At 46.6% G+C, this 21,982-nt stretch overlaps 1 protein-coding gene across 1 annotated transcript in view; it reads left to right on the top strand.

The window, feature by feature from the left end:
• Window positions 1–21,982, top strand: part of Armc2 (armadillo repeat containing 2) — a 107,217-nt gene that overhangs the window by 36,053 nt on the left and 49,182 nt on the right. Inside the window, exons 6-10 of the mRNA XM_060373246.1 lie at window positions 3,157–3,233; window positions 7,440–7,538; window positions 11,825–11,997; window positions 16,651–16,753; window positions 18,352–18,575. Of these exons, the coding sequence (XP_060229229.1) occupies window positions 3,157–3,233; window positions 7,440–7,538; window positions 11,825–11,997; window positions 16,651–16,753; window positions 18,352–18,575 (676 nt within the window). The remainder of the gene's footprint in view (window positions 1–3,156; window positions 3,234–7,439; window positions 7,539–11,824; window positions 11,998–16,650; window positions 16,754–18,351; window positions 18,576–21,982) is intronic.

Here is a 21,982-nt window from a genome sequence, read left to right as displayed (position 1 = left end):
GAGGAGACCAGGGCCGCATCTTTCCCTCCGGGGAAGAGAAAGATGTGTTTCACGCGGTCTCGGTCGGCAGTGCAAGTTGTGCGGAGCGCACGGGGGGCCATCTGTTCCTCTTCCTCCTCAGCGAAGGAGAGATTTCCCCTCCCACCTCGCTTCCTCCCCGCGAGACAGTGAACACAGCGCACCCGAGCCCACAAAGCCTCCCGTCCCCACCCCTGAGCCAGCCAGCGTGTGCAGCCCCCGATCTTCTCTTCTCGGTACCCATCGCGCCTGCGGGGCCTGAGCCAGGACCTGCTCGGAGGATGCACAGCAGCCCCCCAGGCAGGAGGAGAGGGCCCCCACAGCCTTCCCAGCGACTCCCTTGCTGATTCTGAGCTGGAGGGATCAGGCTCTTGTGACCCCTACCCCCTCCCCCTTTTTTTCTTCACTCAGGCCACTTGCTTTCGGTGACTGGCGCCTTCGGTTGCTAGTTCAGTCTCTAGCCCTCTAAGGGGCACCTGTGGTCTCAGTCGTCCTCCCTCCTCAGCCTCTCCCTGGGTCGTTTGGATTTTCCCATTCAGGTAGATGCTGACCTTCACCAGAGAAAACATCTTCTGTGCCCGTGTCAGATTGCCTCTCTAGGTGCTTATGGACTCAAAAGAGAAACGAAAGTGGTGCCGGCCTGCTAAGGCCCCTCAGGGTGCCGGCTGGCATCCTAGGCCAACGCATTGCCCTGGATTTAGGAGGGGGAAATCAAAGCCAGGGTTCCCAAGGTCACAAGGCCGTGTCGACCTGGGATGGGGCGCATACCCACACTCAGTGTCCACCCCACGGTGATGACCTCGTCCGGCGGCGGTGAGCCCTAAGCCCCGAGCAGGGGGGAGCAGCCACGCCAAGCCTGTGCGCCTGCTCACCGCCCGCCTCACTCTTTTCCAAAGTGAGGTTGCGCAGATGAGCTGTCACGGAGCCAGCCTCACCCCTGGCCATGACTCGGGGAGAGTGGACAGGTACTAGGCGGATGTGTGTGTGTTGGGGGTGGGGGGTGGGGAACTGTTTTGACAGATTTCAGTGTTTGTTCAGGGGACATACACACATGTATATATGCATACATACAGATACACACATCATATGGCGGGTGCGTACATGGCCACAGAACCCGTGTGGCGGTCAGGGGACAACTTTCTGGAATTGGTCCCCTCCTTCCACCTTCACATGGGTTCTGGGAATCAAACCTAGGCGGTCAGGCTTGCAGGGCAAGCGCCTTTCCCCTCTGAGCCGTCCCCCCCCCCCCCCCAGCCCTGCTTTTGTGTGCACATATTAATTACAGATGATGATGGGTTCTGTGGATCGGCACACCTGTAGCTCATGCGTTTTTGGCATCTCACCTCCATTGCCCCCTCCTGTCCTCTTCCCGCCCCCGTTGCTCCCCTCCCTTCCTCCTGCCGTGAATGTGTGTGTGTGTGTGTCCCCTTGAGTTTCATTAGGATTGGCTAGATGTGTGGATGAGGGTTTGTGAATCCTCTGCGGCTGTAGGATTGGTTTTGTGAGATAGGATCTCGTGTAAAAAAAATTTTTTTTTCAAGACGGGGTTTCTCTGTGTCCTGGAACACACTCCATAGACTACACTGGCCTTGAACTCAGAGATCCCCCTGCCTCTGCCTCCTGAGGGCTGGGATCCACGGCTCCTGCCACTGCCACTGGCTCTCATGTAACTCTTGAAGTCTTTTTTTTTTTTTAACTCTGGAAATCTTGCTTCAAAAATCTTTCCATGGGGCTGAGTCCTTTATTTCTGTCTTTGAGGAGGCCCATCTCCATAGTCTTTATTTTAATGGCTAGGAGCATCTTGCTACAAAAACTGTTTTTCAGAGGGGGGTCTGCTTTTGGGGGGGTGTCAGGTTTCTCTGTGTAGCCTTGGCTTTCCTGAACTCACTTTGTAGACCAGGCTGGCCTCTTGAACTCACAGCAATCCACCTGCCTCTGCCTCCCTGAGTGCCAGGATTACAGGCATGCACCACTGCCTTTTTTTTTTTTTAACTTGAACCCCATCAAGATTCCCTATTTTATTACAAAACTAAGCACCCAGACTTTAAACACAAAAACATGATGACAAGAAAAAAAAAATCCCAAAAGCTAGTTAAAAAGGCTAAAGTCCACTAGTAAAGGCACGGGGGTCGGGGGGCCCAGTGTGGAGCCTCGCCTCGCTGGTGAGCTCGATCCCCAAGAAGCTCACAGGAACCGTGGCCACAGATGGATACAGGCAAGCAAATCAGTTTTCCAGGTGATGGAGCACGCCTTTGATGCCAGCACTCAGGAGCCAGAGGCAGGCAGATTTCTGAGTTCGAGGCCAGCCTGGTCCACATAAGCAAGTGCCAGGACAACCCTGTCTGGAAAAAAAAATTATAACAATTTACTATTTATATTATTATTGTTACATTATTGCAAGCATATGGGATCACCCAAAAGAAATTGTGTCAGACTTGCCTTCGTTAACCTGTCAGTGCTTCTTGACGTTGGGATTTTATACAGATATTTAAAGTCAATGCCTTCAAGTCAGCTGTAGTCGAGAAGAGTAGCAGCCAGGCAACAGTGCTGCAGAGTCAGGCACTTCCAGGGCTAGCCAGCCCCACCCTTCTGCTTCGGGGGGAGGGGGGGAGGCTGTCTAAATATACTGTCTGCTTTTTTTTTTTTTTACATCTAAAATATTTCTAAGAACAATTTCAGAGACTATTAATTGAACTAAGTTTTAAAATGGAAATGGCACCTACTGCCATTTCCACTGTGATGCGGTGGAAAGAACAGTGGGTTGAAATTCACAAGCTCTGCATTCCGGAACTGACCCTGCCCTGTGACCTTGGGCACACGAGGCTGCCTTTCCTGTTTCTTGTTGTAACGGCGACCTCTTGTGGTCGTTATCATTAACCTTTTTCTTCCCCCTCCCAAGTCAACTTTGAATCTATCTTTTTGGTTCTTTCTAGTGTTGTATTTCATACTGTTAAGCTGGTAGACTTACGTTCTCACAGATAAATCTTAGAAGGCAAAGGCACATTAAAGCAGACAACTGAACACCAAGCCTGTCTCTTAAACTATTCTCTATGGTTTCTTTAGAAGCCTGACACGAACAAGTTGCAGCTTATAAAAGTGAAAATACCTTTGTGTTTCATTCATTCCACTTCCTCCTAGGGACCAGGGGAAGCGGTGTGCCAGGATCACGTCATGTACCAGCAGCTCAGACCTGCGCAGGCAGGAAGCCAGAACAGGTGAGCGTGCTCTTTGGCCCTCGTCCCCAGCATCTTTGTGTCGTTAAGCCAGGGTGGCGATGTCAGGAGGAAGTCGGGTTGATTCCAGCAGTGTCTAGAGTGCCACACTGCATCCTCTTAACAACTTTAGGCACTGGAAACTGTGTATTTTCTATATTTTCATTTTTTCACCGCAGTCTTAACCGGTACCCACGTCTGATGCCTTCAACATAGACAGAATCTCAGGGAAATTGTAGAGGGGAAAGTATATGGAGGAGGGCCAGACTTGATATCAGTGTCATTCTTGGCTTAAGTTTGAAAGCATTGCCCATTTAAAATGAAACTGTAAAATTATATTTTGAAAGCTCATTAGGAGTTTTATTCTGCCTGAGGAGGTACACGGTGTCACAGGCCACGGGCTAGAAATGCTCCAAAATATGGCAGTGAGCATGTGTGACACTGAAGTCCAGGCAGCAGGTGACATGCCAAGGTGCAGAACCGGAGTTATAGGGACCCCGGTGTCACAGCTGGAGAGACGAGCATGCTGTCACCCCCATTTTGAAGGCTGGTGACACCCAAGTGAGAAGGATATGGACAGGGTAGGCAAGAAGAAGGCTTGAACCCTGCAAGGCTTTATGTTTTTAAAATATGTGTGTGTGTGTGTGTGTGTGTGTGTGTGTGTGCGTGTCTTTACTTCACACAAAGTTTACGTCAGGCTCCATGAATATGAATAGATAAGCAGAACACTTTAGAAGCAGAGATAGGAGTCTGAATTTCAGCCTAGCTTGAGCTACACAGTAAGACCTTGTCTCAACAAAAATGAAAAGGATGATAAATGACATCAAACCAGCACTGCGTGAAAAATAGTGTCTTCTAACTAGCTCACCTCAGAAAGGGATCTTTCACGGTCACAGGGAGTGTGTCTAGAAGTCAGCCGAATCTAAGCCCTTCTCATTCCGGAGACAGTATTGTTGCCAGGGGGTTATGTTTGCATGCTAAAGGCTTCAGCCAATCCTAACATTGTGTCAAGCTGTTGGGTCCAAAACTCAAAGCTGCGGTTAACAGCTTCAACCACTGAGACAGCAAAGTCTTCAAAAACAGGCAGTACTCCTTGCCCGACTTACCCAATTTCCCGTTGAATCATAATTTTTATATTTAGCACACTGTGAACCTAGAAGTATTATTACACTAGAAGAAAGTGCTTTTTAAAATTTTAAGTCCCCCTACAAGACTGAGGCAAAGTGTGTGTGTGTGATAATTGGGGATCCCTGGGAGAAGACTGAGAAGAAATCTTTATCCCACAGTGTTTAGCCAGCTTCTTAGAATGAGTCTGAACAGTTTCACAAGTGTCTTAGAAGGTGGCTAAACTTTTGTGGTCTCTGACTCATGCTGCCGATTGTCTCTTCCTGGGGGGAATATGTTGACTGATCTCACTCTTCCTGAGGACTAACTAGCTGGTAACGGCTTCATGTTAAAGAGCACACTGTACCCTGTATAGGGTTTTCTGTTTTGCTTTTGGTTGGCTGGTTTTGTTTTCGTTTTCTGAAGACCATTCGGATCTAAAGCCCGAAGCTCTAGTCATTTTTGGTTTTTGACATCCAGCAGGTGACGTCAGTTGTCTTTCTCTGTCACGCTTCACCTTATTTTTTGAGGCATGGTCTCTCGCTGGACCTGCAGCTCAGCATTTTGGCTACACTGAGCTGAGCAGCAAGATCCCAGTGTCTGCCTGTTTCTGCGCCCCTGTCCTGGGATTACAGGTGTGCAGCGTCACACCTGGCTTCCTACATGAGTGCTGGGGATCCAAACCCAGGTCCTCATGCTTGCAGCAGCCCATAGTTTACCCACCATGCCATCTCCAGCCAGCTTTCTAGTAAATTTGTTTTCATATCAAGAAAATTGACAATTATTGACTTATCAACTTCCGGCCTTTTATTTGCCTTCATAAATGCTGGTTTTGTTTTTATCCTTTGCACCCGTAAGTAGATTAGTTACCTAGGAATATGAGCAGCTGTATTTTTATACTGCTTGAATATTTGCATTTACTTTCAGAATCATATGCTTTCAAAATCATAGATATGTGTTTTATCTAGTTCAGTTCCTTTAAAAAAAAAAAAAAAAAAACCCAAAAGGCTGAGATGATAGTCTACAGCCTTTTATCTGATTTTCTGAAGACCTCAATGTTCCAAAAGTTGAAATATCTCTCAAACACAGTGGCAGATCTGACCAGAGCCGTAGTGTTTGTGCTGCTAGTGTGAATGTCCGTGTGTCATGCTGTAGCGTACGTAGTGCTGGGAAAAGACCCTGACCTGAACATTGCTTCCTTTATGCAGCCTGGGCACTTCCGAATCTTGCCCCACAGGTTAGAAAAGGGAACCCTGAGTCCGCACTCCAATGGACTACTTCTGTGTTAAAGCCAGTTCAGTTTTTGGTTTGTGTTGAAGTCTTGCTTATGGGTTTGCATGTTGCGGACTACATTGTATCTTTGCCATTTAAGCCCCGTTGGGTTGTCAAGAATTTCCAGTTTGCTTTTGGTGCTTGCCTAAAGATGAAAAACAAGCCTAGCCTTGCAACAGGGAAGAGACATTCCCAAAAGGCAGTGGAGGGTCCTGGGCGTTGGGAGGCAGGTGATAATTGCCTAGCTTCCCTGCTTCTCTTAAGAGACATCAGCACTGTGGGGGGGGGGGGAACTTCCTTATTTGGTGACTGGAAGATTAATTTCAGATGTCGCTGAATTCCAATTACTTTTTAAACACAGGCCGTTGTGGGCTATACACGGAGTTCTCCTCGTTTTATCCAGACAGACTTCTTAATTATGTGTAAATGTGTGTATCTGTGTGTGGGTATGTGTACAGGCAGGTAGGTGCTACAGTTCAGAGGAGGACACAACAAATAAATCAAGAATTGTAAAAATCAATAAGGAAAAAGAAAGACGATCATGTGCATAGCATGATCTCATAGCATATCTCATTGCTCTTACTATTTCCTGCATTTCATGTACATTTCTTGTGGTGCCAGGCGAGGGACTCAGGAGGCAGACATTAGAGGAGTGAGGCTGAGGAAGACCTCCACACAGCTGTGCCCCCTCCTGCTCCAGCTGGTGATGTGAGATGCTCCAGGTGGAAGCGTGATTTGCCATTTTCCCTATGATTCTATTTCACACTGTTGGTTCCCAGCGGAACTGAATGATAAGGGTGGTGAATAATTTAATAGCCCTAGCTTCTACCTGGATTCTGCTTTCTCCATCTTCAGAAGCACAAAACGGGAGCCTCGGCTGGGTGTGCCAGCTCACACCTGTAATCCTGGGAGGCTGAGGCAGGAGAATCACTGTGGGTCTAGGGCTAGCTTGGGCTACATAGTGAGTTCTAGGACAGACTGAGACCTTGTCTCGGTGGGTGGGAGAGAGGAGAGAGGGAAGGAAAAGAAAAACGAAAGGCAAAGAAAAGTGCCTCCTCGTAATAGACCATCTCTGGCGTCTTGGGTCCAGTCAACGGCAGCATTTTTCCTCTCTGGCTACATACCTCATCCATTCCCTCCAGGGGAAAGAGGTTCACAAATCCTTAATGCTAGATGTGTGCCCCCTGGCAGAGCTTTGCTTCCCCTGTGGCAGTTAGCTTTCATAATCCTACAAGCAAATCTTCCCCTTTTTTGCTGATGAGGAAGACGGGCTTAGAAAAGTTCTAAGCTGGATAGAGTAAAGGTCACTCTATAGATCAACAATAGAGTTGGGCTGGAGACACCGAGACATTTCCCTCCATCCCACAGGAAAGCAGAGGTATTGGTGCTGCTTACCCTGTGAAGATTTTTATTAGGGGCCTCTAGCTTTTAGTCTATGTCTATGCATATGTATATACATATAGGGTGGGTGTGTGTAGTTGTCTGTCGTGTGTATGCATTGTATGTCTATTGCATGTTACAGTGGTGAAAGTTTTAAGTAAAAAAGGAAATCAGTTTGCTCTCCTATGGCCAGCAACTTTTCGAAGCATTCTGCTCTGCGAACTGCTCTAGTCCCATTTGGAAGTCCTGTTGCTTTGAAATAGCTCATCTGAGTTCTGTTTGCGGTAGTCTGATGAAAAGACCCATGTTTCTCATTAAAGGTGGGACCCGGAGTAAAGTGAGATTTGATTCTGTGGTTTATTAATCTTAGCGACGCCTAGGAAAGGCTCTTGAGTGTGCCCTGTTGTCCATCCTTTCTCACACTGCTTTTTCCTTCTCTGGGTTTCTTTGCAGCCTCAAGAGAGACCTTACAGGAACAGGAGACAGAAATAGATGTAGATGAAGTCTTTTGGAAAACACGGATTGTGCCGATTTTGCATGAATTAGAAAAGGGTAAAACAACGGCTCTTGTTTACAATAAAAACTTTCCGTTTATTTGTCTGCTCCCCGCTGCCCTGATATTTTCAGAGTACTTTGACCATCAATTCTTTGGATGTGTTGGAAAACAAATAATGTCATGTTTTTACTCACCCTGTAAATGTGTATGGTAAATATTATGTAAACCGTTATTAATGAGTAAAATTATGATTGGAATGTACCAAGAGAGCCAACTTGCAAAAGTGCCCACTAGTGCACGTTAGCATCCCTCCTCTACTGGAGCAAATGCTGGTGCAGCCTCCTCAGGGAGACTGTGCACAACCTAGAAGGTCAAGGAATACAGATCTCTTCAACCGAGCGAGCCACACGGCCTGGTCAGTGAGAGCTACGGCCATAGTTTTGGTGATTCTTGCTCCTCTTAAGGTTGGGTGCTCAAGAAAGTGGCCTGGCATGGGTCCTGTCTAGCGCTCCTAAGGGCCACAATGAGGCGTTCCTGTGAGGGGATGGGGAGCCACTGAGAGGATGCTACCCAATTTTTCCCCTTAAAACTCCATCTGGGAAGGTGAACTAGACCGCTCTGGACCCTTGGTCAGAGCCACAGAGCAAGACTCATGCTGAGTGCCGTGTGCACAGTGGGCCCTCGCTAGGACTGGTTGAATGACTACTCTGGGACCCATGAGCAGCGTGGCAGACACCTGAAGATGCTCCACTAGATGCAGGGGACATGCTTCCTCACAGCCTGCAGCTGTATGGTGCAGAACACCTGTTTCCTGAGTGGCTAGTGCTTGCTGCTTTTTTGTTTTGTTTTGTTTTTTAATTTATTTTTATTCATTACAATTTATTCACTTTGTATCCCAGCTGTAGGCCCCTCCCTCGTTCCTTCTCAATCCCACCCTCCCTCCCTTCCTCTTCTCCTCCTATGCCCCTCCCCTAGTCCACTGATAGAGGGAGTCCTCCTCCCCTTCCATCTGACCCTAGTCTATCAGGTCTCATCAGGACTGGCTGCCTTATCTTCCTCTGTGGCCTGGTAAGGCTGTTCCCCCCTCAGGGGGAGGTGATCACAGAGCCAGCCACTGAGTTCATGTCAGAGACAGTCCCTGTTCCCCTTAGTAGGGAACCCACTTGGACACTGAGCTGCCATGGGAAACATGTGTGCAGGAGTTCTAGGTTATCTCCATGCATGGTCCTTGGTTGGAGTATCAGTCCCAGAAAAGACCCCTGGGCCCAGATATTTTGGTTCTGTTGGTCTCCTTGGGGAGCTCCTGTCCCCTCCAGGTCTTCCTGTCTCCCCCTTCTTTCCTAAGGTTCCCTGCGCTCCGCCCAGAGTGCGGCTATTGTTTCTGCAGTGCTGTGCTGTGGCTCTCCATGTCCTCTCCATGGGGCAGATCCTCCGGGCAGGCTTTCTGGCCTCAGTGCTAACCACAGGTGCCCGGTGCTCCACGTGAACTCTGTACCCAGAGAAGGAAGAAACCACGTCACCTCCGAACGTGAAAACACTTCCCCTCGGAGTCACTACCTCCACCCTCCTATTAGCTTGTCCAGGGAATGAATGCAAGCCGAGTGAGAACAGTGGCTCTGGGCAAGGGCTAGAAACCACACGGGAATCACTGAGGCGGGAGGCCTGTCTGGAGGGCAGGGTCACGAGTGGATGCCCAGCCTTCTGCCCGCCAGACACCAACAGGGCAAACTCGGTTCAGCACTGAGGAGTCTGGGGTGTGAGATACAGGTGACCCTCCCTTCTCAGATCAGTAAAACAGTGGGACGTCGCCAGGCCTGAAACCCTCACCCTTGGGAAGCTGTGAGTTCAAGGCCAGCCCAGGTTCCATCACCAGAGGCTGTGTCAAAAACAGAACCAGTAAGCAAAACCCAGAAATAGCACATCTCTGTCCCTAGGCAAATATAAAAAGAGCAAGTAGCATTAAGTCCAGTTTCCTTGACACCTTGTAGTTCCGTTGATCTGTTAAGTAGTTAACAGACAAGTTAAAATAGTTAATAGAATAGTTTTTAAAAGTCCTGGTTGCTCTTCTCCTGGATTCTCCGGCACTAATGTTTTACCACACTGAATTTAAAATTAAACTTTTTTTTTTTTTCATTTTCTTCTCTGTGTGTCCCTCTTTCTCTGTCCCCTCCCACATTGCTTTTTTTTCTCTCTCTAGAACTTTTTGAGAAGACATTGCTAACACTTTTCAAGGCCAGCTTCCACTACATAATGGGACTCTGTCTCAAAATGAAACAAAATTAAAAAAAAAAACCAAAATCTATATTCTTAGCTACTTTAGTCCATGATTTTCTGTTTATTAGTTTTAGAAGCAACAATGTTCTTTTCCATATCTGGAAGTTATCATACAACACTGGACAAATCTTGTCTGCATTTTGCTTCTTGTCCCTATGAGTATTTTTGCTTATTGTCCCTTTCTAGAAAAAAGAAAAAAGCCCCTGGGCCACAAATTGCAATCATCTGCCACAGCCCTTTCATGATCCTGATACAAGTGAAAAAACAAAACAAAACAAAACAAAAAACAACAGGCCATTTATCGTACAGAACACTCACACATCGGCTTTCCCTCACACTGAAACCCAGTTTGGGCCTTTGAGGCAGGAATCTCTGCGCACCCATGCCGCCTCTTTCTCGTGTCTCGTGGCAGGAGGCCCACCTGCTGGCCTACCCCTTCCTGGAAATGGGAATTCTGATCATTTGGGTCAGGTGGTGTCTGCCAGGCTCCTGCTCTGTGCAGCTGCTGGGTTTCCCTTCCGGGGTAAGCATGACTTGTCAGGGAAAGTTACTTGGCAAGTGTGTTTCTCTAGTTTCCTCTTGAAACACTTAACTGATTTCAGCTCTTATGATGTCTTTTGAGGCCATGCACCTTTCTGTCTGGCCTTGCTTTGGCTTCTTGGGTCTCCATATATAACCCAGGCTGACCTTGAACTCGCCATCCTCCTGCCCCAACTCCGGAGTGCAGTACTCCAAGTGGCATTTGTAACTATTGTAGCCAGTTGACTGACACAGAGGGCTCACATGAGCAGTAGTTGAAACTTTGAGCCTTCCTTTCTGGTTCGTTTGCAAGCGGTCCTGAGCAGAACCTGAGCAGCTGAGAACACTCAGTTGAGAAGCCCCACCCCCAAAGCGTGCCAGTCAGAGAACAAAGCACCGCAGCAACAGGCTTCTTTCTTGATCTCAGGTTGGTCTGGGTCATTTCCCATCCATTCATTTACTTAAGAGCAGATCTGAGAGGCTTTGGGGTGTATTTTGCTATTGAGATTTAAACTTTTTTTCTTAGATGTTATTGTTGAAAAGACCTAAAAATGGCCTGAGTCACTTCCTTTTGCTGGCGCACACTTCCTCCGTGTCAGCAGCCGAGCTGGCATTATGGTATTTAAAGATTGGCTTCCCACTTGTAAATTTTGTGGTGGGGTCCATCAGAGGCAATACTTCCCAAAATACCATGAATCCTTTTGTCTCTCCTTGTGCTCCTGCCAGGCGCTGATTTTCTTTCCTCTGTGCCAAGCTGTTAAGCTGCTCTCCAAAATCGCCTTCCCCTGGATCACGGCAATAAATGAAATGTTCTAGTCTCCCTCTTTCCTAAGTCTTCCCTCCAATAGTAATGGTGGATGTTACTATGTCTATTTCCCCCAGATGACAGTCATTTTGAAAGGAGCATAGTCAGGCAGCAGGGCAGGCCTTTGATCCCAGCACTTGGGAGGCAGAGGCCAGCGGGTCTCTCTGACTTGGAAACCAGCCTAGTCTTCAAAGTGAGTTCCAGGACAGCCTGGGCTACACAGAGAAACCCTGTCTTGAAAAACAAAAACAAGCCAACAAACAACCCCCCACACAAAACAAAACAGACTATTATTGTTTTTATTGACAGATAGAGGAGAAGGTGGGCTTGCTTGAAGTTAAGTTGTAGGTGAGTTGCAGATCCACATAGCATTCTTGCTCTACCATGTAGGTGGGGCAGTCACTCTCCCCAGTCAGTGAAAACATCTGTCTGTACATGGCACACCACACCCATTCACACGTGAAACCAAAATAGCACGCACTGCAAGGTAACATTCATTCCTTTTGGAACCTTGCAACCTTTTTTTTTTTTTTTTTTTTTTTTGAAGAAATGGAGGCAGAAATGCAGATGATATAACCTAGGAGACAGATGAAAGAGGTGAAAGCAGTCAAGTAGATGGAAGTGATGTGAGAGAGGAAAATGGCGTCTGGGAATTTGGAGCTTTCCCTTACACCGCTTGTGTTTGCCGCATCCGAAAACCCAGCCCTAGGAGTAAGTGGTGGATGTTCTCTTTTGCTCCAACAGAAGACATCGACTCCAAGTGCGCGGCCTGCACACAGCTCCACCGCACGCTGGAGGAAGGACGCATGCTCGGGAAGAAGTTCAAGAGGAGAGGCTCCCTGCTGAACGCCCTGTATAAGCTAGTGGACACCGGCTCAGACCCGCTCAGCCTGAAACTTGCAAAGCTTATCCTAGCGGTAAGTTTGGCTTTCCTCCGTCCTGCCCTCCATCTGGTCAGGTGGTTTGTTTGTACATATTGCAAAGAGATGAAAAAAAAATGTGATGTGTTTGTTTAGAATCTTGGAAAAACCTAAGGCAATCAGCTCGTATCCCAGCTCTGGACTGGAAAGTATTTCCTGAGGAACAAGGCCAAGCACAGAGGGGTTACCTCGACATAGAGTTTATTTTAAAAGTAAGAGAGAAAACCAGATAGTCAAGAAAGGGACGAATGAATGACAGCAGCAAACATAGCCACCCCGTTGCTCAGACTAGACTAAGCGTAGTTTGGGACAGCGCTGTGGCTCTGCCTGACTCTGTCTTACAGCCTAAGAAGTCAAGACAGCGGCCAGGTGCTTTGTGAGCCAGTGAGAAAGAGGAAGCCAGCTGCACACGGTCACAGGACCGCCCCTCGGTGGCCATCGAAAGCTTCTGCGGAGTGTTAGGAGAAGAGGCCCACGCCAAATGAAAGCCTGTGGCAGCTCTGCCTAAAACAAAACCTGATGGCAGCTTGGTCGTCACCGGCATCAACAGTTGGAACCAAAAAGATAAGGCATAGCCATTATGGAATGTTCTAAGAGAGCAGCAACAAGAAATGGACAAGATGTTACCTTTCTATAAAAGTAATAATTCCCATCCAGCCCCATCATTCATACAAGGAGGACAGGAGAGCTGACTGACTGAAGAGCAGCCCCATGCCCTAATAGTACAGCAAACGTGTCCCTCCTATCTTATTTTGATAATGACGTCTTTCATAAGCAGAATATTCTGGGCACATTTTTGTGTAATTTTAGGTGGAGACTACACCCTGACTTAGCTGCCATCATAAACTAGTCTCTTTTTAGAAATCGGGGTGTGTGACTCAGTGCAGTGTGCCTCTGAAAGAGCCATTCTATTCTAGGGCTGGTGGAGGCCCAGCCAGGCTGCCAGCACCCAGGGACCGACTTTACCTTTTTATCTGCATTCTAGATGTTTTTGTTTCATGATGAACCAAAAAGAAGAGGAAGAAAGAATGAACCACAGACTATTTATGCTTTGTAGCAAAATATATTACCTCGGCTAATGATGGCATTGAGCAAATTGGTGTGTGTGTATGTGTGTGTGTGTGTGATGTAGTTTAACAGTTCAGGTCTTCTGAACTAGATGTTGAGTAGGTAAAAACCCACTTGGCAAGGTTAAGTGGCAAAGCAGGGTTAGACGGCCGCCTTCTTCTAGAAAGCACCACCACCTTATTTTATGTGTAAGCATGTTGCACCTGCATATGTGTGTGTGCACCTTGTATGTTCCTTGTGCCCACCGAGGCCAGATTCCCTGGAACTGGCATTTTTATGACAGGTGGTTGTGAGCCACCATGTGGGTGCAGGGAACTGAACCTAGGCACCCAGGTCCTCTGCAAAAGTAGCCAGAGCTCTTAAGCACTGAACCATCCCACTGGTGCCCTCTTACTGTAGAGCTGCCAAGTCAAGAAGGGATCTTCAAAGCAGTGATATCCAACTTCCAACTGGCTTCTCCCAGGGGAGACCCTGTTCAGATGAGGCTTTAGAACGAGTTTCTGTATAAATTCTCAACACACCACATTGTGATAACTATGGAAGCGGGGGCTGGAGAGATGGCTCAGTGGTTAAGAGCACTGGCTGTTCTTCCAAAGGACCCCAGTTCAAGTCCCAGCACCCACATGGCAGCTCACACATGTCTGTCATTCCAGGTCTAGGGGATCTGACCCCCTCACACAGACATGTGTGGAGGCAGAACACCAATGTACACAAAAATGAAAATAAATAAATTAAAAAAAAAGAACCATGGAAGAAATATGAGCAAAAGACTAAAGACATATAGAACCCAAAGTTCTATGCTGAATCTCTTCTTCTTACCATTATCTTTTTTTTTCCTGTTTACCAGTTTGATATTACAGTTCAATCATTTAACAGTATTTATTTTAAAACATGCAGTGAGCACATGAATTGTTCCAATTTCTTGAATTCTTTGGCCCAGTAGAGATCTACCAAACAGCCATGTTAATTTTAATCCTTTCAGAAAACATCTTGTGAAAATACGTCAGCCTGTATTTAGCGTGCATCCTCCCCAGGAGTGGAAGGGTAAAAATCTAGCACCCTTGGCAGAGAGGAAATAGCCAGAAGGAAATGTCCTATACATCATTTGTGATTAGATATGGTAGAAGGACAGAAGTTATTTCAAACTTCTTTAATTTGGAAAACAAAACTGAAGCATCTTGTTTTGTTTTGTTGTTGTCTGCATCTTGTTTTGTTTTTTTGTTGTCTTGATTTGTTTGTTTGTTTGTTTGTTTGTGGGTTTTGTTCTGTTTTTTTGTTTTTTTGAGACAGGGTTTCTCTGTGTAGCCCTGGCTGTTCTAGAACTCCCTCTCTAGACCAGGCTGGCCTCAAACTCATAGAGATCTACCTGCCTCTTGCCTCCTGAGTGCTGGGATTAAAGGCGTGCACTACCATGCCTGGCCAAGAGCATCAGTTTTATTGTATGAAGAAAAACACCCGACCAGAAAAACATGCATCTCCAGGAATTCCCTGTAGCCCTGGGAACGCCTGTAAATAGGGCAAGCAAACACCCAGGACCACCGAACTCTAAGGGAAGAGACAGAGACACAGCCAGCCAGCACCTCTGACAGTCTCACTGTTGGACATAGTACCCCTGGCTGTTAATGTTGCTTTGATGACACTCGCACACTTGTTTTTGCCGCTGTTGTTTGATTTTGTTGTTGGTGTTCACTGCTTTTGGAAGCAGAAGGTGGGCGGTAGGGAGGTGGGAGATGGGTTCAGTCACGGGTGTGTTTTGTCAGGTGGGGAGCAGAGGTTACCCACCACAGCAGGAAGGTGAGCTAGCTGGTCAGAGATCCCAGCCTCACGCCTCCCAGCATAGCCTGCCCTTGTCCAGATGTGGAAAGAGTTTTCTGTTTGCCTCAGTCAGCTGCTTTGCTGGGGTTTAAAAGCCACGTTATGGCAGTAACTGTCCTAACTTTTAACTTCCCATTTCCTTTTCTTCGTGAGAGCAGAAGGAATCCCTACTTTGACCTGTGACTGCCCTGGCAAGTTATTAAAACACAGGCCCTGACAGGATTGGGGTTGGGCTGGGGACAGCTCTGTGGGCAGGTCTGAGGCCATCTTCTTTCTGTAGAGCAGGGAGGACAGCAGGGCCAGGTTCTGCGATCCTGCCCAGGCCCAGAGCAGTCATGGCGGGGCGGTGCTCCACTGTGCGCCCTCCGTCTGTCTGCCTTGCCAGCTCCACACACATGCCCATCCTTCTGTCTCCCTCAGGGACCAGCTCATCCCATGAACAGTTGAGTGCTCAGTGAAATCTGTGGACCTAACAGATAACTAGGGTATATTCTATTATCTTTCAAAAACATTAACTGAAAGCCCAACAAAATACATGAAAGATAACATCTTAAATAGTAAAACAATGACCCTTATGCCATATTTTCACACAGAATTCTTTATTTGTTCAGAGGACCCCACTCCTACAGACACCGTTGCTGAGGGCACAATATTCTAGCCTGACCCAGAAATTAGAGATGTTTTTCCTTTTAAACCTAATAGCCTGAATTTGAGCCTTAGGGCGTACATGATAGTAAGAGGGAACCAACTCCTGCAAGATGTTTTCTGGCTTCTACACACAGACACAGAGACACAGACACACAGACACAGATACAGACACACAGACACACACAGACACAGATACAAACATACAGACACACAGACACACAGATACACAGACATAGACACACACAGACACACAGACACAGACCCACACACATCCCCAATAAAATATAAAAATGAGTATGGGCCTGATGGCTTTAATCCCAGCACTCCGGAAGCAGGGGCCGGTGAATCTTTGTAAATTCAAGGTCATCCTGATCTACATAGTGAAACTGTGTCTCAGCAAAACAAAACATACGAAAGACAAGTAGAAGTTTTTTGGGGGTGCTTACCTAATTTGAATAGTTTTGCTGTTCCACAGTTTATTAGACTATTCTCCATTGTTTTTTTTTTTTTTTTTCGACTTTGGATAAACATGCAGGTAGTGTAGATCCTTGGTTCTGCTGGTCACTGGGCTAGTACGTCCTTATTGCTTTGTGCTTAACTGACTTAGATATTGTTGTGTGGTTTAGAAAATAATTTCAGCTTCAAACAATGATTATCTCAAAGCATTTCAGAAACAGCCCCAAAATAAGTACAATCTAAAGTGTTGGGTTTTTTTTTTTTAAGTTCTTTTTTATACAAATGGTGGAGGGGATATGTTTCCTTTTTGTTTTCTTTCCATCGCTTCCCATGCTTTTCTAGGTTAGTTTAATCTGAACTTTGGTATCCTTCATTCTTTACCATTGTATTCTAAATCAACTATTCTGTTCAACGGCACACTCTTTTAAAAATACCTAATGGTTTTATACGTGAACACCAGTGAGAGACAAATGTCCCTAAAGTAGCCTGAAAGGTTGCCAGAATTGTTTTCAGTACAGCTGAGTTAGATAATATAACTGACAAAAAATGTAACATTTCCTATACTTAAAACCCTCTTCCTGCACTCTGAGGATGGAGGTTTTAGAGGTTTTCGAGCCTTTATTTCCTTCTGCCCAGTAAGGCCAGTGTGTTCTTTCTCTGCAGCTTCAAGTGAGCGGGAAGAATCTTCTTAATGTCTGCAAGCTGGTATTTAAAGTCAGCAGGAGTGAGGAGAACGATGCCCTGATGCAGAGCGACAACATCCTGGGTGAGCCTGCTTCAGCCCTGGTGGGGTGCAGCCACTTCACCCGAGCACAGATGCCCAGCCCCTAGAGGAAAGTGAGAGCGAAGGGTAGTGAGACATTTCACTTCCCAGGAAAATGCAGGCATGATGGTTGTTTTCCTCGGACTTCTCAGTTTCCTGTGTTGCTCTAAAGCAGCATTTAGAGTCTTGGGGTACACACTGGGCTTTGGTTTTGCTTTTTCGATGCCTGTAGTGAGGTTGTGTGACTTGATGAAATCACTGTATAAAAAAAAAATATATTCATTTCCACCCATGCCTGGTGGCCCATGCCTGTACTCTCAGCACTCAGGGAGGCAGAGGCAGGTGAATCTCTGTGAGCTGGAGGCCAGTCTCATCTACAAAGCAAGTCCAGGACAGCCAAGGCTATACAGAAAAACCTTGTCTCAAAAAAGCCAAAAAAAAAAAAAGAAAGATTTTATTTCCTATGCCTAAAGTTACTGTTAGAATAAACCCACCTAAAAGCTTTTGACATAATCAGAAATTCTAATCTCTTGATGTAATAGGAATAAGTGAAAAAACAAAACTGAAGAGACAGTTTCAATTGCAACTGTTTCAGACCACTGATGTGGGCACAGTTCAGTACCCCATTCTCAGCCTGACTAACGAAGCCGGATTCCTAACATGTCCCAAACAATTAAGAAGTAGACGGAACTGCCCAGTAGGAAGCTTTCAGGGGTTGTGCAGTTCCTGCAGAAGAGGCAACCATGAAAAGCAGCGCGGTCCCCTTCTGTAACAGGGGACAATGATCTCAGCAAGCAGGGACAAAACCGGGGCTGAAAGAACATCTAACTTCAGATCACTTAACTGAGAATCACAGATCGAAAACAAAGCCTGGAAGGGTCCCTTTGACATTCTCATCCCCGAAGGCGGTGTCTCCATCTAACCTTCCTGAACTCCTTTGGAATTCTCCAAAAACCTGTTTTTAGCTCTACGGCCTCAGGATCAGTCAGCGGGTCTCCGTTGTTGTTGGGTTTATCTGTTTGTTCTGGGCAGTCCTGGGAGCCCATGAGCACCACTGAGTTTCTGCCTGCTTGCTGTTTATTGTTTGTTTGTTTTTACAGACAGGGCCTCACTGAGCACAGCCCAGGCTGGGCTCAAATTCACTGCGATCTGATCTTTCTGCTTAGGCCCTCCCGAATGCTGAGCTAATGCATTCTTGCCCCCGTGCTCAGGGAGGGAGGTATTCTTCAGCTGTCCTGGGAAGGGGTGGATGCTATATTCAAAAGATCTTTTTTCAGTAACTGAGCTTGTTTTTAAAGTCCCCACGGGAGCCATGTCCCCTCAGGAGAGCAAGAAATGCATTCTTGAAGATTTGTTGCAAATTACTAGTACTCAATAGTACTCAATAACAACTTGAAATCTTTGTCACTAAACACTAAAGGGTGGGAAAAGCCACGGAAGTGGCATTTCTTCTCCTGTGCGGATGGACAGCCGGGGAAGATTTGTTGCAGCTTCAGGAACATTCGCTTGTAGTTTTGGAAGAACGTGTTTTGCAAACTGTGTGCCAACCCCAAAGTTTCTGTTTTCCTCAGACATTTATAGAAATGCGTCTTTTTTGGCAGAACCGCTGCTGGAGGTGCTGAGAGGCGAAGACCTGACAGGCAACACTGAAGCGTTTCTCTACTGCGTGGGGGCTCTGAAGTTCCTTTCTGGCAGTCCAGGGTTCCTTACCGAGATGATCGGCAAAGGGGCGGTGGAGACGCTGGTGCAGTTGGTAAAGCAGATAAACGAGGACACAGAGAAACAGGGCACGTGCCTGCCTAACTCAGGCCACTTGTTAGTCCAGGTGAGTGTTTCAGTGGAAAAGGTCCTGAGGTGTGGAATTGGGTTGCCAACACCCTTTAAGGGGGTAGCAGATGAGAAGTCTCTGCGTTGGGAGGCGGTCGGGGTCTCTGAGAGCAAGGATAGTGCCTGGTTGAGCCTAATCCACGGCCTTAACTGAACCTCCCACACTGCTCTGCAGATAGCCACGCCCACTGTTCTGGAAAGGAAGCAGGGCCGAAAGCTAGGCTTGCCAGGGTGTACCTGGACTCCCAGCACTTGAGAGGAGCAAGAGAATGGAGAGTTCAAGGTCTTTCTCAGCTACAGAATGAGTTTGAGGCCAGTCTGGGCTTCTTGAGACCAAGGAAGAAAGAGAGGGGAGGAGGGAGGGAGAGAGGGAGGAAGAAAGAGAGGAAAAAGGGAGGGGGGAGTGGTGAGGGGGAGGAAGGGAGGGGGAAAGGGAGGGAGGACAGGCCTGAGGGCACAGGCCTGTCAATCCCAGCCAATCAGGAAGTTTAGACAGGAGAATAATGAAGGCCCAGTCTTAAAATAGACAGTAAAGTCAAGGCTGAGGAGGTCTACGGTAGGTAGAGTGCCTAGTTTCCATCAGCACAAGAAAAAAAGTAACACAGATGGGGACGTGGGGGATGGAAACTGCACACCACTTACGTGTGACACCCAATGCTTTCGAGGGGAGCCTGTGAGGTGGTTTGTGGGTAGGAGCTAAGGCCAAATCTGCAACGACAAGGGAGTTAATGATACTGGGTAGAGTTCCCACCAGCTCGGACGATGTAGCTCTGGACCGCAGGAATGCAGGCAATAAAGCAACCAGGTATAACTCATCAGGCCAGAGCAGGGAGAAAAAATGTTCCTCTGTGTTAGAGTTTTATTACTGCTCTTGTGACAGATTAAATGTCACGGTTAAATTACTCCCACCAAAACTTCTCTAGCTCTCCTGTTTCTTTGTAGATGAGATTTTTACCCTTAATAGCATTTATATATCAAATAATAGCATCTTTGATGTAATAACTCATGGGATTTGAAAGGGATGGATTGAACCCTTAGACTGCTCTGAGCCACTGGGAGAGCATGTTAAAAATTACATTTGCATCCTGACTTCAAAATGCTTACAATATTTATGATGATTATTAATTTTAGATTTTGGTCCTCCATTTTGAAAAGACTGTAGAAATCTCTTTTGGTCAAAGGCAAGGCAAAATCCCACAGGCATGCTGTGGTGTTATGTGTGTGTGAAGGGGGAATTACAAAACATTCTTTTCATGTTGACAGTATTTTGGATCATTTGTGAGGGTTTTTTTCTTTTTGAAAATAGATTTTTTATTATATAATGATGATCAATCTAAGAAAAGTATAAAAATCAGCTGAGCTAGGTGTGGTGGCATACAGTAATCTTGACACTTGGAGGCTGAAGCAGGAGGATCATGAATTCTAGCCTGCACCCATCCCAGAACAAAAAATAACTTGAAATATTTTTATCCTGAGCTATCTGGACATACCTTCAACATTATAGTCTGTTAGATAGGTAGGTAGGTAGATAGATAGATAGATAGATAGATAGATAGATTTCTGAGACAGGATCTCACTATATAGCCTGGCTGTCCTAGAACTCATTGTTTAGACCAAGCTGGCCTCGAACTCAAAGTGATCTGTCTTCCTCTGCCTCCCAAGTGCTGGGGTTAAAGACATTCATTATAAAAGAATGCCTGGCTCTAATCTCTGTTTTTAATAGTCAATTTGTTTTATGTCACCTCTTCTCTTCTGGTTTCATGTCCATTCCGTCAGCTCATATTATTCACGCTGTATTTAGCACTTTTTAAATGATCTCATAGGTTTTAAAAATGAGACAGTAAAAATCTCATACATCATCTCTGTAATCTTACCTGATACTTCTTCATCATTTGGTGAGGACATACAGCTGCAGCGGTTTGAATGAGGGTGGCCCTCACAGGCTCCTACATTTGACTTCTCGGTCCCCAGTTGGTGGGACTGCTTGGGAAGGGTTAGAAAGCGTGGCCCTGTTGGAGGAAGTGTATCACTGGGGGGCGGCTCTGAGGATTGAAGAGTTCACAGCAGGTGTGTGCCTCTCTGCCTGCGGCCGGCCGGCAGACCAGGATATAAAGCCCTCAGCTGTCTCTCCAGCCATGTCCATTCCTGCCCTGATGATTGTGGACTAACCCTCTAAAACTGTAAGCAAGCGCTAGCTAAATGATTTATCTTATAAGAGTTGCCTTGGTCATTTTGTCTCTTCACAGCAATAGAACAATAACTTAGACAACCTCAAATTCTCAGCCATGCTTACCTTCAGCTATTCATAACATTTTAACTTGGGTGGAGTTCTGTTTCGTTTGTTTGCTTCATTTTTTTGTCTGTTTGTTTTGGGGTTTGTTTGTTTTTGAGGCAGGGTTTCTCTGTGTAGCTTTGGCTGTTCCAGGATAAGGCTGGCCTTGAACTCACAGAGATCTGCCTGCTTCTTCTTCCTAAAAAAATGTTGTCTGTACAGCTCAGGCCTGACACAAGATTGTGATTTTCTTTCTCTAGCAGCCTGCATGCTGGGATTATCAGGTCAGCACCTGACCCCTTTTAATGTTTCAATATCACAGCGTGGGCATTCTCATCTAGTAGAAGAAACTTTTGCCAACCTGTTATAAGCATGTGGTATCGTTTTATATCGTAAGAATAAAATCCGTTGAGAAAAAGGAACATTTAGTGCTTCCATGAGCAAACAGATGTCAGGTCAAGAAATGAGGTCAGGAGGTAGGTGTGGTTGTCAGGACCGTAAAGTCTGAACTCAGGAGTTTGAGGCCAGAAGATCTCAAGGTCAAGGCCAGCCTGAGTTACCAAACAGGTTATTGTCTCAAAAAATAAATAAATCAACAACCCCCTACCCCTCCCTCCAAATAGGAAGGAATCAGGACTCTGCTGTGCCGTTTAGCTCAGAGTGTTGCTGCTTTGTTGCTCCTGGTTTTTAATTCTCTTGTCTGGGATTAAATAGCCTTGGACCCACTGGGTCAGCCCTTCCAGTCGGTTTCCTCTAGGGGGCGCTGTGGAGCTTCACACTGCCCACCCCCTCCGCAGCACAGCTGGTTTAGTTGTCTCCAGCACCTTCCTTTGTGCCTAGGATACAGCACGGACAGAGGCTCCGTGGGGACCACGGCCTGCACCCCTAACCCTGTGCAGCTAGGGACAGTGGCCACGTGCAAGCGTGTTCCTCCAGTGTGTACCACCTGCCCTGGGCAAGCTATCACCGTGTGTGTTTACAGAGCTGGGGAAGAAGGGAATTTGTTTTACACGTCTGCAGAATCCCGAAAACTGTACAGTCCTTCATCTTTAACTAAAACAAAGAGGTTGGGCTAGCTATCCCCAGAGTGTACAGCCACTGTTTGAGAGACTAAAGCAGGGATTCGTGAATTC

This window comes from Meriones unguiculatus, chromosome 20, assembly GCF_030254825.1.
Source record: "Meriones unguiculatus strain TT.TT164.6M chromosome 20, Bangor_MerUng_6.1, whole genome shotgun sequence".
Taxonomy (NCBI): domain Eukaryota; kingdom Metazoa; phylum Chordata; class Mammalia; order Rodentia; family Muridae; genus Meriones; species Meriones unguiculatus.
This window is presented reverse-complemented; position numbering and strand designations above follow the sequence as displayed.